General features: G+C 42.0%; 1 protein-coding gene across 5 annotated transcripts in view; it reads right to left on the reverse strand.

The window, feature by feature from the left end:
- The window catches only part of SORCS3 (sortilin related VPS10 domain containing receptor 3), a 626056-nt gene that overhangs the window by 26697 nt on the left and 582729 nt on the right, over positions 1 to 16630 (reverse strand). For all 5 annotated transcript variants that reach the window (XM_081543145.1, XM_081543168.1, XM_081543160.1 and 2 more), the window contains 3 exons: positions 15868 to 16039; positions 13307 to 13493; positions 6899 to 7032 (listed from right to left, as the gene is read on the reverse strand). In XM_081543145.1, coding sequence (XP_081399271.1) covers positions 6899 to 7032; positions 13307 to 13493; positions 15868 to 16039 — 493 coding nt within the window. The remainder of the gene's footprint in view (positions 1 to 6898; positions 7033 to 13306; positions 13494 to 15867; positions 16040 to 16630) is intronic.

Raw genomic sequence — 16630 nt, forward strand, 5'->3', positions numbered from 1 at the left:
ATATTATAAAATGTCCACAGTTCAAATGCATACCTTGATAAAAAGCTTACCATTCCCAAATTAGACAGACTGTGCAATCACTACGCTTATCTCCCTTAAAAGTTTCAGCAGGTTCCACAATAACATGTGCACATGTGTTCAGTTGCTTCAGTCATGTCTGACTCTGTGCAATTCTATGGACTGCAGCCGGCCAGGCTCCTCTATCCATGGGATTCTCCAGGGAAAAATTCTGGAGTGGGTTGCCATGCCCTCCTCCAGGGGATCTCTCCAATCCAGGGATCGAACCCACTTTTCTTAAGTCTCCTGCATTGGCAAGGTGGGTTCTTTACCACTAAGCCACCTGTAAAGCCTGCTATCTTACAAAATCCTGTTCTAAATCTGAATTTCTATGACAAAATAAAATGTGTTCGTTTATGTCACTTAAAGCCATTTGTCACCTATCCTCTCCAATTTTAGTTGTTATGCAATTCATCCCAAATGAATTCCATTGGGTAGAATCAGTCTACACAGAACAAAAACACACCCAAAGCCTTACCACTGCATACAAATCCCTTCCCTCCTTTCTGCCCCAATTCTACTGCTCCTTCAATGCTAGCTTAGGACCAGCTCCATACACGACTTGCTCTAAGACCAAGAAGCCCGGCATCCATCACCCTCTAAGCTGCTTGGCTGGGCCAATAATGTTATATTCCTATTACCATAGCTTATAGTATCTATTCTTGGATGTTAACCTCATATTCTCAAATAGATTGTTTCTTAAGGGTAACAAATGAAATTTATACTGTTTTTGTGTTCCTTATAACAGCTAGCACAAAATACAAGTTCTTGAAAATGATCCATGGAACTACTGATATAATTTCACATCTGCTTTCACATCTGTTTAAAGGTATACGGGCCTACAGTTAGATTTTAGGAACACTTGATCTCTTCCATTTATGTATATATCATCATACTTGATCATCAATAACTGTGTGTGTATTCATCATGCCTTCTTATCAGAAATGTAATTTCCTTGAAGGTAGAGACAGAACACTCTTCTTTTCCTAAGGGCACCAAACAGAGGGTTCACTATAAATGTTTGCGGGGAAGTCAACTGATTCTTTTTTTAATAAAATATTTATTTATTTGGCCTGCACCAGGTCTTAGTTGTGGCATGTGAACTCTTATTTGTGCATGAGGGATCTAGTTTCCCACCCAGGGATGGAACCCATGTTCTCTGCATGGGGAAAGAGGAGTCTTAGCCACTGAACCACCAGGGAAGACCCTCGACTGATTCTTACTGGGAGGTTGACTTAATTCAACCACTGGGGTGAAATTGTCCAATTCACCTGGTCACAACACACAGATATACACACACAAGCCAATTTCTCTTTCATCAGTGATATTCTAATGACTAAATACAATAATGTATATAAAGACAATGGTGGAAATAAATGCTCAAGATTAATATTAGCTCCTTTCACAGATCAGTTTGTTTATCAAAGGCAGCCAAATAGCTTGACACTCAGAGCACTCACCAAGCACCCAAAGAAACTCATTTGCCAGGAAAATTCTCACTGGATCAATTTTTCAGCACTATGGCCACCTTAATGTATTTCCATATTGATGCTGGCAAAAGCACTGAAAATATACCTTTTTAAACCAGGCAGAATAACCATGCTTAGAGGTTGGAGAGAAATCTGTGGAACCATATCAGATTTGCCCCCCAAGAGGTATATCCCATTGATACAAGGGATGAGCACAATAGTGACTGATATATTCAAGTGCTTAGATATGTTCTAAGTACTTAAGTACCTTTCCTTATTAATCTTCAAAGCAATACTAGAATATACGCTCTGCTAGTCTTACTCTGACATTACAATGAACAAAACTGAGGCACAGAGAAATTACCTGATTTGATCAAAGACATAGAACAAAGAAGAACCTGTATTGGGACCCCAAGCCAGGCTTGTCTCATCTCAATACCACCCTGTTTGAATGCCTCTAATGTACTCTCATCCTCTTGGTTCTTTGGAAACAAAAACCAACCAGTAGGATCTTTGATATCTAAGTATTTTTACAACACTTTATGCTCATTATAGATGGAATTCCTAACCAAAGGAATACTTCAGGTCATCATCATTAAAAAAAAATGAAACTATAATGGCATTCTGCAATTTTAAAATTTCCCCCTCATAATATGGCACAATATAAATTAGACAGAGAGGCAGATAATTTCAAATAATAACTCAGTGATGTTCATGGATTAGATGTTATTATCCTTGACTTAGAGAAAAGTACATTGAGCTTCAAACTAACACAGATGATTATCTGAGAAATAGAAATGACTCGCCAATCACACTGTCCACTTCTCCACTGATCAAATATTTATTAGACACTGTCTGGTATTTCAGGTCATAGAATCAACACACAAAGGAAAAAACTGGTGCCACAGAGAAGCACTGTCCTCAGCTCCTTGTGGGCAGTTGAGTAAATCATTGTGTTTATGATTGCCAAGAACTGCCCTCTGTACACAGTCATCTCTCTGGAAAGTCCACCAGGTGAACCAACACTATGAGAAAAGAACTCCCTGGCTGGACAGCCCAAACCTCACATCCTCTGAGGTGAAATGAACTTAAAATCCTTCTCTTTCAGATGTTCTCCTCCAAAAAAAACCTTTTCTTTTTCTTTCACCATGTTTATGTCTGCTAGTGTTTGAAGCAGAATTTTAGGGTTTATGAGCTCTTGGGCTTCCCTTGTGGCTCAGCTGGTAAAGAATCTGCCTGCAATGTGGGAGACCTGGGTTCGATCCCTGGGTGGGGAAGATCCCCTGGAGAAGGGGATGGCTACCCACTCTAGTATTCTGGCCTGGAGAATTCCATGGACTGTATAGTCCATGGGGTTGCAAACAGTCGGACATGACTGAGCAACTTTCACTTCACTTCACTTTGTGAGCTCCCACAGACAAACTGAGTGATGCAAAGAAAGCATCCTGGGGCTGGGAATGGTACTGGTATAGATGGGAGGACACCTGGGATCTGGCTCAAGAGTGAACCAGATGTTTGCCCTTAGAACGCTCATCTCACAGAGGGAGCTTCAGACTCATTTAATGTACCAAATGAGCATCTTATTAACTAACCTCCTTACCTATTGTCCCAGTGAACAATGACACCAGAAATGTAAAAGCATCATAGCCTATACTAAGAAATTGAAAGCACACAGCACAAATGATACAAACAGAAAATTGTCCTTGGGGGTCCCGTAAATCTAATTGTCTTTTATCAACCCATCCTAACTGCCATTTTTTATACCAAAAAAAAAAAAAACAAAAAGCATCATTTAGTGAGTACCTAATCTATGCCAGGGAAACACAGATTATCTTACTTGGTTTCCACAAAAATCAAGATGACATAGGCATTAGTCTCTCAGTTTGCAGCTGAGTGCATTAAATGTTAGGTTGAACCACTGGGTCAAGCTCACACAGACAACATGCAGCAGTGCGGGAAGCCTAACCCTTTTCTCTCCGAACCCACAGTGCGTACTCTCTCCACCACACAATCAGTTCAGCCACTCAGTCATCTCCTAATCTTTGCGACCCCATGGACTGCAGCACGCCAGGCCTCCCTGTCCATCACCAACTCCCGGAGTTTACTCAAACTCCTGTCCACTGAGTCAGCGATGCCATCCAACCATCTTATCCTCTGTCATCTCCTTCTCCTCCTGCCTTTAATCTTTCCCAACATCAGGGTCTTTGCCAACGAGTCAGTTCCTCACATCACGTGGCCAAAGTATTGGAGTTTTAGCTTCAACATCAGTCCTTCCAATGAACAACCAGGACTGATCTCCTTTAGGATGGACTGGTTGGATCTCCCTGCTGTCCAAAGAACTCTCAAGAGTCTTCTCCAACACCACAGTTCAAAAGCATCAATTCTTTGGTGCTCAGCTTTCTTTATAGTCCAACTCTCACATCCATACATGACCACTGGAAAAACCATAGCCGTGACTAGACAGACCTTTGTTGGCAAAGTAATGTCTCTGCTTTTTAATATGCTATCTAGGTTGGTCATAAGTTTTCTTCCAAGGAGCAAGCATCTTCTAATTTCATGGCTGCAATCACAATCTGCAGTGATTTTGGAGCCCCCAAAAGTAAACTCCCTCACTGTTTCCATTGTTTCCGCTTCTGTTTGCCATGAAGTGATGGGACCAGATGCCATGATCTTAGTATTCTGAATGTTGAGCTTTAAGCCAACCTTTTCACTCTCCTCTTTCACTTTCATCAAGAGGCTCTTTAGTTCTTTCCTTTCTGCCATAAGGGTGGTGTCATCTGTGTATCTGAGCTTATTGCTATTTCTCCCGGCAATCTTGATTCCAGCTTGTGCTTTATCTAGCTCGGCATTTTGCATGATATACTCTGCATATAAGTTAAATAAGCAGGGTACTCCTTTCCCTATTTGGAACTAGTCTGTTCCATGTCCAGTTCTAACTGTTGCTTCCTGACCTGCATACAGATTTCTCAGGAGGCAGGCAAGGTGGTCTGGTATTTCCGTCTCTTGAAAAATTTTCCAAGTATTTTGTGATCCACACAGCCTAGGTTTTAGAGTAGTCAATAAAGCAGAAGTAGATGTTTTTCTGGAACACTCTTGCTTTTTCGATGATCTTAGTTTTCTTACTAAGCACCATTATATAGTGCTTCGTTTTACTTAGCATCATATAATGCTGCCTCCCTAAACAAGAGCAGGACTCACAATACTGTAAATCAACTCTACTTCAATACAAAAACATTTTTTTACTTTAAAATAAGAGCAGGAATGAATGATATCCTACTCTTATCATGCAAGAGCTGAAGTTCTCTTTGTTCATCTCGAACAAACAAAAAAAACTGGCATTGTTCCATTCCTTTTTAAAAGGAATTATTACATGGCAACTGAGTATTTTTTGTACAGTTCTTCTGTGTACTCTTGCACCCTCTTCTTAATATTTTCTGCTTCTGTTAGGTCCATACCATTTCTGTCCTTTATTGTGCCCATCTTTGCATGAAATGTTCCCTTGGTATCTCTAATTTTCTTGAAGAGATTTCTAGTCTTTCCCATTCTATTGTTTTCCTCTATTTCTTTGCATTGATCACTGAGGAAGGCTTTCTTATCTCTCCTTGCTGTTCTTTGGAACTCTGCATTCAAATGGGTATATCTTTCTTTTCCTCCTTTGCCTTTCGCTTCTCTTCTTTTCACAGCTATTTGTAAGGCCTCCTCAGACAACCATTTTGCCTTTGTGCATCTTATTGACTATGTCAAAGCCTTTGACTGTGTGGATCACAAAAAATTGTGGAAAAGTTTTAAAGAGATAGGAATACCAGACCACCTGACCTGCCTCTTGAGAAATCTGCATGCAGGTTGAGAAGCAACAGTTAGAACTGGACATGGAACAACAGACTGGTTCCAAATCGGGAAAGGAGTACGTCAAGGCTGTATGTTGTTACCCTGCTTATTTAACTTATATGCAGAGTACATCATGGGAAATGCCGGGCTGGATGAAGCACAAGCTAGAATCAAGATTTTCAGTATTATTAATATTACAGATATGCAGATGACACCACCCTTATGGTAGAAAGCGAAAAGGAACTAAAGAGCCTCTTGATGAAAGTGAAAGAGGAGAGTGAGAAAGTTGGTTTAAAACTCAACATTCAGAAAACTAAGATCATGGCATCCATCTGGTTCCATCACTTCATGGCAAATAGATTGGGAAACAGTGGAAACAGTGTCAGACTTTATTTTTGGGGGCTTCAAAATCACTGCAGATGGTGACTGCAGCCATGAAATTAAAAGACGCTTGCTCCTTGGAAGAAAAGCTATGACCAATCTAGACAGCCTATTAAAAAGCAGAGACATTACTTTGCCAACAAAGGTCCGTCTAGTCAAAGCTATGGTTTTTCCAGTAGTCACGTATGGATGTGAGAGTTGGATGGTGAACAAAGCTGAGCACCAAAGAATTGATGCTTTTGAACTGTGGTGTTGGAGAAGACTCTTGAGAGTCCCTTGGACTGAAAGGAAATCCAACCAGTCCATCCTATAGATCAGTCCTGGGTGTTCATTGGAAGGACTGATGTTGAAGCTAAAACTCCAATACTTTGGCCACCTGATCGAAGAGCTGACTCATTGGAAAAGACCCTGATGCTGGGAAAGATTGAAGGCAGGAGGAGAAGGGGATGGCAGAGGATGAGATGGTTGGATGGCATCACTGACTCAATGGACATGAGTTTGAGTAAACTCCGGGAGTTGGCAATGGACAAGGGAGGCCTGGTGTGCTGCAGTCTATGGGGTCACAAAGTCAGACACAATTGAGCAACTGAACTGAACTGAACTGAAGTGACTTTCTTGATGTGTGTGTGTTTGTACGTGTGTGTGTTAGTGGGTCAGTCATGTTCAACTCTTTGTGACCCATGGACTGTAGCCTCTAGGTTCCTCTCTCCATGGGATTCTCCAAGCAAGAATGCTGGAATGTGTTTCCATGCCCTTCTCCAGGGGATCTTCCCAACCCAAGGATTGAACTGGGGTCACCTGCATTGCAGGCAGATTAATTACCATTAAATGACTTTCTTGATATTATACACCTAATGAGTAGAAAGGCTAGGATTAAAACAAAACAGAGCAAAATGAATATTAGAAAAATTGATCAGAGGAGCAAGAACAACCAGGTTTGTATAACCTTTTCTTCCTTAGGATTATTTGAAGTTCCCCTATTATAGCAATGAAATTGGTGTGGGAAGGTATGACATGGATTCCAAGCTTCATTGAGTATCTATTATTGCCCACATTCACCTGTGCCCCCAGAATCAAACAGAAGTTAGAACGTGGGAACATCTAAGCCGATACCAATCAGAAAGGGTCAAATCTAAGCAGATACTAATCGATAAGGGCCAAACCTTTGTACTATTGCCGAACCACCAGAAATACGTAAGAGTCCCCAGTTGGCTGGGCCACACAACTGCACTGATGTTGACCTCCTTATTTCTTATGGCAACAAATGGAACTCGGAGATGAACATGCTCCACAGGACCTAAGGGAACAAGGAAAACAATGTCAGTGTTTCTATTCCCAAAATAAACAAAAGCTCACATTCCCAGATTCTTTATCTTAGCTCTTATTACCATCACCTATAATAAAACAACAATCGCAAACTCACAGATGTTGAGATATGTGTGTGTGTACGTGTGTGTGTGTGTGTGTGTGTGTGTGTGTGTGCGCTTGAAATGAAGCACTGCAAACAACAGGGAACTCAATTCGGGCTTCAGATTGTTTGAGTGACATCTGAACTTAACTTCCATCTGATGATCCCAACCACGAATGCTTATGAACCTCCAATCCAAGGACAAAGCTAGTTTACTGGACACTAAGCCAATAAATAGGAAGATAAAGAGCAATCTCTTGCATATCTGCCGATTAGCCTGCATTGTATGGAGGGCTCTGCCATTATCCTCAATTGTTAATTGGTCCCATCTTGTTCAACAATCAGCCATTGTGCCTGTCATCTGCAACACTCAGTGGGTGTCACTCAGAAGCTGGCAGGGCTGTATTATAAAAAGGAAAAAGCCTGTCTCCTTAAATTGAAGAGAAATAAATGCCAGGTTCCCAAATAATAATAATTTTAAAAGCTGTTTGCCAAAGGTGACCAAACTTTTCTTTTTTGCTCCTCAGAAGACTGACGTAAGCAGTCTCAAGTTCTAAACTAGCAAGTGAGAGAATAGATTGGAATCCATTCTATGCATAATAAGTGAGAATTTTAATTTAATTCATTTTCCAAATAACATGAGAGGAGGAAAACGCTGAAGAAAAATGTTAATGAGTCAGCACTGCATTGTGGGGCAGATATGTTCTTTATTAATTCCATGGGATTTTCTCCCCAACCCTTACCCCTTTCTCTTTCCTTTTCTTTTTTTTCCCTACCCACTTCCTTTCCTCCCTTTGCTCCCTTCCTCCACTTTTCCCTTTCTTACATCCTTTCTACTTCACCAGCTCCAACTAAAATGTTCTTAGTTATCTGCCCACACTTTGCTGGAACACATTTTCTGGTTTCCAACATGATAATGGCGATGAGCTAAAGTAACTAAAGGTCACAGCTGTAGCAAGGACATCTCTTTATCCTTGGGACCTTGAGTTCTTCTCATGGATGGGGCATTTTCCAGGCCACCAGGCCTTCACTTACGACATCCTTGGTTATTTTGGAGATGGCTCAGGTTAAAGGGAAGAAAGCAGAAAGATACTTTTTACTTCTGCTCCTATTTAATTTTAGCTGTATGACCTTTTCTTCTATCTGTCCTTTGCCTTCCTTATAGTAATAAGAACATATGAAGGTGATCTGGGGATATTAAAAGTATCATATGATTAATTATGGGCTGACACTATTTCCACCACCACAGCATCGTGGCTCCTGTTTATCATTGGGTTAAAGTCTCTCTTACAAGAGTGGGCATTATTGTGAATCTCATTCATACCTCCTGTGTCATAGGTTAATTTATATTGGGAGAAAAGGGGTTTGGACAGGAACTAAGATCAGATGAGATCAGCCAGGCCTGCTTGCCACTGTCCAGATGGTATTTTTCTGAACAATCAACAAAGTATTCAAGAATCTGTGTATCCACAGTGCAAAAACACTGTCTGCCTGCAGCTCTCCCAGCTGACCCCAGGCATACAGCATTTCAAGATTTCTTCCAACAAATAATTTCAAACCTGTCACTTCAGATACACATTTGGCTAAAGGCTTAATTATTTTCAATTAGTAAGTCTGTTTAATTACTTTTGTATGGTTTGATTATGGGCTAGAATTTCAAAAATATAGGTGTGAGAAAATACTGGCTACTTTTCATTTCCTTACTCAATTTTAGGAGTTCATCTGGTTAAACTGTCTTTGCTGTTTGTGTTTTATTGATCTTTGCAGAAGAGAATACAGCAATGGGAAGGGGTCCCTGACCAGGCCGTGTCCTGGGAGGGAGATGAGAAACCTGCGTCTTACTTTAACACCTCCGAGTCCTTCTTCATGCCCACATTCAGACTTCTCACTCTCCCCATGATGGGAATAGAGTCCCTTTATCCTCAAGGTCAATGCTTCTGTTTTGTTTTCTAATTGAAGTGTAGTTGATTTACAATATTGCATTAGTTTCAGGTGTACAGCAAAGTGATTTAGTTATACATACATACCTTTAGTTATACATACATACCTTTAGTTATACATACATACATATATTCTTTTTTCTATTCTAGGTTATTATAAGATATTGAATATAGTTCCCTGTGTTGTACAGTAAATCCTTGTTGCTTATTTATCTTATATACAGTAGTGTGCATCTGTTATCACATGCTTCTAATTTACCCCCACCCTCTTCCCCTTTGGTAACCATAAGTTTGTTTTCTATGTCTGTGAATCTGTTTCTGTCTTGTAAATAAGTTCATTTGTACTATCTTTTAGATAACGCTCCAGTTCTTCGCTCTCTCCTTCAAAATGTACAGAGCCCATCCTGCTGGCCAGCTTCTGGGAACCCTGCGCTTTTCCACATTGCTATGATTCGCAGCACTGGAATGGCTTCTCAGTTTTCTGCCACTCAGACACCTCCACTCATCTGAGACTCACACTGTTGGGTACTTTGATGCCCCCAAATATAAAATGAGAGCTCTTTGTCCCTACTGTGCTCAGTCTCTCAGTCTTATTTGACTCCTTGTGACCTTATGGACTGTAGCCTGCCAGGCTCCTCTGCCCATGGAATCTTCCAGGCAAGAATACTCGAGTGGGGTGCCATTTCCTACTCCAGGAGATCTTCCTGATCCAGGGATTGAACCTGCGTCTCTTACGTTTCCTGCATTGCCAGGTGAGTTCTTTACCACTACTGTCACCTGGGAAGCCCTCTTCGCACTAAATTCATGCCAAACACAAAAGGGGTGGAGCTTCCATGAATTAGAACACTATCAAGCACAGCCACATATATGCCAGTTTCAGGACAAGTACTTTGGGGTAAACATAATCTCAAGGAACAACACTAAACAGCTTTTTAGAGCAAAGAACCTGAGCCAGAAGCTCTAGGCTTCAACCTACAGATAAACCATGGATTGGAGAGAAGACAGCTGGGAGGATTCAGAAGGGAATACAGGAAACTCCTAAAATCCTCACTGTCAAAGAGTGTTCTTTTTAATAAAAATCTAATAATCTGTGCGAGATTGGTTATTATGGGCGGCTAACAGCTACTTTTGTTAGCTAATGGCCCAAGGTGAGGCCAAGAGCAGTTTCCACTATAATAACTGTCTGGTAAATGCAGCCATGATTGATTTGGAGGGAATTATGAGCACGATAAAAGTTTCAAGGAACACTTCCTCCTTCACGCGCATAACCCACAATATAAACCTGTTCCTTGTTGTTGTTGTTTTTTGCCACTGAAGTACACTGGTCTTTGTGCCCAGCAGACAAGGTCCAATCTTGGGAGAATTAGGAACATGGATGGGGCAGATCGCTGGAACAGAGGAAAGTAAATTTGTTTTTTAAAAAGACCTGTGTGTAAGACGCCCTTTTCTGGCATAAGGGAACTCGGCTCTGAGAGTGTTTCCAGTCAACAGCTAGCTAATAGGACTGGTTCACTCTACCTAGAATCTTTTTTTTTTTTTAAGCAATGACATGGTTTATTTTAGGTCTTCCCTGGTGGTTCACATGGTAAAGAATCCGCCTGCAATGCAGGAGACCTGGGTTCGATCCCTGGGTCAGGAAGATCCCCTGGAGAAGGGAATGGCTACTCATGCCAGTACTGTTGCCTGGAGAATTCCGTGGACAGAGGAGCTGGTAGACTACAGTCCATGGAGTGGCAAAGAGTCGGATATGACTGAGAGACTAAGCACACACACATACATGGTTTATTCTGAAAAAAAGCATTTTCCGCAGGGAGTTTGGAAATTTTGTGCACACTAGGCAGAGGATGGCTATTTGATCAGTCCCCAGTAGAAGCCACGGCCACTGAGTTTGCAATGAGCTTTTCTGGGAAACAGCCCTTCATATGTGTTGCTCTAACTCATTGCTGGAGGAATTATGCATGTTCTGTGTGACTCCACAGGGGAGGACTCTTGGAAGTTTGCACTTCGTTTCCTACAGACTTTGTCCCACAGGCCCTTTCTCTTTGCTGATCTTGCTCTGCTGACCAGTGTAACGAATCAAAGTCTGAAGTATGACTATATGCTGAGACTTGCGAGTCCTTCCAGCAAATCACTAAACCTGGGAGAGGATGTCTTGGGGACCCTGACACATACACATAATCCAATTTGATTCTCAGAGCCTCACTATAATCTAAATATTACAGGAGAGGGATCAGAAGTTTATAAAGACTAATAAAGTTGACAGACATTAAACATTTCACAAAAGGATATGATCAGTATTCAAATACAGGTCTTTTTTGCTCTAAACTTGGCTTGTAAACACCCTGCACACCACCCACCTGGGTTTCTGACCTGGTGCTGCTGGCACAGAAAGATTATAGATGGTGTGGTGTGATTATCACCATTGGGCTATTGATGGCCCACTTCTAGCAGTGCTTTCCCTCCCTCATCAGAATGTAAACTCTGCAAGGGTGGGGCCATCTTTCTGTTACTGCGTCCCCAGTGTCTAGCAATATATTAAGAACTCAACAAATAGTCATTGAATAAATAAGTGAATGGTTGGATGTGTTATCTGTAATTCCTATTTACTATTGTTGCAAGAGACCTATGAAGCAGGGTACCAGTTAGAATTAAGCCATTTTAAAACTGAAGTTCAGAAGATTCAGAGAAGAAATCATTTATCCCATGGTCCTGTAGCTTGGTGTCTTTAAGGATATATCATCCAGGTCTTTCTCCATGCACTTCCCTCATTGCTGCTGGTCCTTAAGCTATTAGTGTAACCAGAATGCTAGGAGACCAGCTAGGTCACTGTTTGCCAGGGACTTTTTAAGTGTAGGTTATTTTTATTTTTACTGAGTTGTTAATAGAAAAAGTGTCTCTTATGTCCATCTAGGTTCTTTTAAAGCATTTAATTTTCACCATATGTAGCACGTATGGGCATGTGTGCTCAGTCAGTCATGTCCGAAACTTTGAGAGCCCATGGACTGCAGTCCGCTAGTCTCCTCTGTCCATGGGATTACTCTGGCAAGAATACTGGCGTTTTGCTGCAATTTCCTCCTCCAGGTGATCTTCCCAACCCAGGGATCGAAACTGCATCTCCTGTGACTCCTGCATTGGCGGGCGGATTCTTTACCACTGAGCCACCTGGGATGGCTCATCAGATGTAGCATAGCCTCTAAACTGTTGTGGGGTATATAAGTAAAAACCACAGAAGTGCTTAGACCCATGATTATCCCTATAAAGTATAGGAAACCGATAACAGTCCCCAAACAACATTTCCTTAACCCAACATTTTAAATCATATCTAAGTTTCAATTTATATAAGTCAAGTTCCAGGATATCAAAGACACAAAATACATCCAGGACTAACACACTACTTTGGAACTTCAACTGCTTGGTTTGTTCCCTAGTGACTCAGACAGTAAAGAATCTGCCTATGATGTGGGACACGGGTTCAATCCCTGGGTCGGGAAGATACCCTGAAGAAAGGAATGGCTACCCACTTCAGCATTCTTGCCTGGAAAAGTCCATGGACAGAGAGCCTGGTAGGCTACAGTCCCTGGGGTAACAAAGAGTCAGATACAACTGAGCGACTAACACTTTCACTTTTCAAGCAACAGCCAACAGCCGTGAAACAAATTCTAGGACAACAAAACTGTTGGGGAGTTATTAGAATTATTTACTTTGGGATAAACTTGAAGTAACCTTGGGTGTAAGAATTAAGTTATTTTGTGTGTTCAGTTCTACATTTAAAACAATTTGGGCATGTGTGTCTTTAATCCATCTTTGGCTCTTTCAACGGAGAGAACAATTTACTTTGATCTGTGCCGCCTTCACTCAGAGTAGCTTGAAAATGAGCCTGTGGCTGTGATCCAGATGACTTCTCTCTCCCACTATTTTAGCAGCCTCCAATGCAAGGGACTTGAACCTGAATATGTGTTTGCATGTGCACACTTATATCAGAACAGAGTGGAGCTGAAAAGGAGAGACTAGGTGGTAACATTTTCCAAACTTTCAAAATAATCTGTCTACCTCAGCATCATGAAACGCCAACACGGATGAACTCACATCTGTCTTTTGACTGGGGTTATCATTTGTGGTAGTAGTCATACCAATTCCAGCTCAGCGAGGGATCTCGGGCAGTCTGAACAGAAGAAGTAGTCAACCGGGAGGACAGTAAGGGAGGGGTGGCTCAAGCTACTTACAAACCACATGCAGGAAGAGGACCGCTGTATCTGAGCCTAGGTTGTTCTCCGCATAGGCTGTCACCTGGAAGATGCCTGCACTCTTGTACACGTGCTTGATGCCATCCTCAATGGGGCTGAAATTAGCGTAGGACACTGCAATCCCGTCTCCAAAGTCAAGCTGGATGTTTGTCCTTTGGAGATCACCCTGCAAAGGGGAATAGCAGCTGGCCTGGGCCCATTTGCATGGTCCAGCCTGACTCCTCTCTGATGCTTGGTCCTCTGTCTCCGGCATCACCCCTTGAGGCCTGAATCTCCCCCAAACACCCTCCTGAAACACTCTCAACACAATCATCAGACTCCCGTCTGATAGCTACTGGGCACTGCGAACAGGTACTATGGGTCTATTGCCCTTGTATGCTCCAAACTCAGGTAGCCTGATGTGGCTGATATTAGGAATTATGGAGAAGGTAGAGCCTCTATGAAGCTCTGAAGTGGGGAAGTCAAGGGCCTCCCTCACTCTATCATACACATTAATCGTTCCTCTCTTGTTTCATGATGATAATAATAGTAGTAGTAACAGCTAACACTGATAAAGCTTCTTTTCAGTTCCAAGTAATTAGTCCCCTCATAACTCTAAAATGTAGAAAGTATCACTGTTTCCATTTTAGAAATGAGGACACAAATAAAGTATTTAGACCAAAGTCTTTGTAGCCAATAGTGGAACAGCCAAGTTTTGAACCCAAGCAGTCCAGTGTCAGTACTCTCAACCACCATGCTATTATTAAAATTTTCCTATTTTTTAGTATTTATCATTAGGTTCCAAGCATTATGCTAATTGCTTAACACATATTATATAATACCATCTTCAGAACAACTCTATGAGATAGGATGATTATTTACATTCTACAGATAAATACTGCAGATCAGCTGAAAATATACCTGTGCTCTGTTGATCCTGGATTTCCCTAAACTTCCCTAAGCCCCCTCTTCCCTGAAGCATTTTTTGACCATCTCAGTTCACAGGTATTTCTGCCTCAAGGGATGCTAAGAGCCAACTGGGTCCACCTGAGGAGGTGATGTCAATGGTTTAGTCGAGTGCATCTTACCATCCCAAGTTGATCCTTAGCACCTTCAGAGCTGATACTGAACCCTATCCTTTCTTGTACTTCATCCCACTTTATTGGGCTGAAACTTTGGATAAATTCAACTGAACCTAACCATAAGATAAGGGTTCTAGATGAAAAACAAGAATCAGGTTTCTCTGCTTATTTACAAAGATTGTTGATGGAGAAGAAAAAGGAGAAATACATCATTTTGGAATTATGAGCCAGTTCTCCTGCCCAGTGAATGTGATTCATCACAGTTTCACTGTCTCTTTCCCCGGTGGCAACCCAGATGGGAGTAAAATATTGATAGGTGCTACCTTGCCCCCAACACAATGTCAACTACCTTTGAGTTTATGAATATAAATTAAAGTGGAAATGAACTGAAGGCAATTCAAATGGATAAGATCATGGCTCTTCACATCCATTCAAGAGAAGGTTTTAATAGAGCTGATCCTGGAAACTCCCTAGTGGGAATGCGATAATGACCTCTGAATATTGAAGTTCTTTCATTCAAGCACCCAGCGTGGATGAAGGCAAAAGAATCTGTCAGCCCAGGATAAGGAGCTCTCACTGTCCTGTCCAGTGTGGGCCAGACTTTAAAGGTTTCTAAAATATTCACAGTTGGCGGGGGGGGGGGGGGGGGGCAACACTCCTGGCCTGCTTTGGTCTCTGTCCAAGATCTCAAGAGCACACAGTAATTTGCATTTAAATTTAGATGGCTTTGTAAATCAGGCAAACTTCCCTGCTCCAGCACCTCAGCAAGGAGTGCCTGAAAACTTCCCTGGTTTGGAAACAGATGAAACAACTCATATAGGAAGCAAAGAAGCATACAGCAGAGCTATTTTTATTCATTCAGAATGAATGAATACGGTCTGGTTTTACTCCCCAGACTGCAAACGACCTAAAAAGTGAACTAATGGAGCAGGCAGCTGATGGAAAGTCAACTCATACGACAATCTTTGACATTCTTTAGAAAAATAAGTTTAGAGGATTGGGATCACCCTCCCCTATCCTCACACTCATACTTTCAAGACTCTCTAGAAGTCTTGTGGGCTTTTCTAATTAGTGGAGTTAAGTGTAAAAGAAAAAAATAAGGATCCTGGAACAAACAGGAAAAATGTGAATTCTATTCTGGCAATGTTTATAGTATACAGTCTAATGATAATTAAGAGTCCTTCAATGATCAGGCCCTAAAGGGATACCTCAAAGAATATATTCAGATCTGCACCTGCTCAGAGACAAGGGGACCCCCTTCAGCCTAGGTCTGTATTGTGGAATGAAGGGAACAGGGTCCCTAAACATCCCAAGCCCTCTTTCACCCCTTCCATCTTATCACACAAGTGTTGCTTCTCACCATTGACTTTGTTTTAAGGACTAGTGGGAACACAAGATCTTTCTTCTCTTCCCATCTGGATGTAGGAAATGACCCATTTGTGAGTTCTGACCTCAGAGACCCAGGAGGGGCTCCCCTACCTCCTCCATGAGGATGATGAAGGTTGCATTGTGTCCCTGCTCCGCCACCAGGCGCCCATCCGTCGTCACCACGTGGAGGCCATGGGGGGCTTTTCCAGGGCACATCTGGGCCTTGGCAGTGTACTTCTCCCGCAGGCCATCTGTGCAGTTGTTGGACACGATTCGCCGGTACCTAAAGAGTATTGATCGTTGTCAGTGGTGTAGTTTATCACATGTATGCGTGCTCGTGTGAAGCATGTATGGTAGAGTGTGCAAGAGAGCAAGAGTGAGACAGAGATTCCATACAGTTGCACCTGACGTCTGAGTCCCAGAGAAGACAGACATTTAGGAAGCTAAACAAATGCTGAGAAGCCACTATCCCTTCATCTCAGGAAGAGCAGCTCTTTAAACACTATTATCGATCCTACCTGGTGAACCACGGATCAAATCAGTGTCTAAACCAGCCAAGAAAAATCAATGTCTGACTTACGCACGAGGCAGGAGGTGGCAGACCCGCTGGTCTAGGGAAGCAAGAAAAGCAGGTTCTTCTCCCTGTGAGGCAGAGACTTGTTTCTACCTCCCTGAGGCCAGAAAGCAGCTAGATTAGCCTTCTTCTAACTCTGATTACTCAGGAAGCCTCTTCCTGTCTTCCCTTGACCCCCAGGACACCAATACATCCCCTATCACCTACTAGTTCTTACTCTGGAACCACTGGACTCTTTTACAGTAGATTTTATGTCCTTGCTAATATTTCATTTCCCATTCATCACTAACACCAGACCAG

This window comes from Giraffa tippelskirchi, chromosome 2 (genome assembly GCF_054371585.1).
Source record: "Giraffa tippelskirchi isolate mGirTip1 chromosome 2, T2T-mGirTip1v1.2.pri, whole genome shotgun sequence".
Classification (NCBI taxonomy): Eukaryota; Metazoa; Chordata; class Mammalia; order Artiodactyla; family Giraffidae; genus Giraffa; species Giraffa tippelskirchi.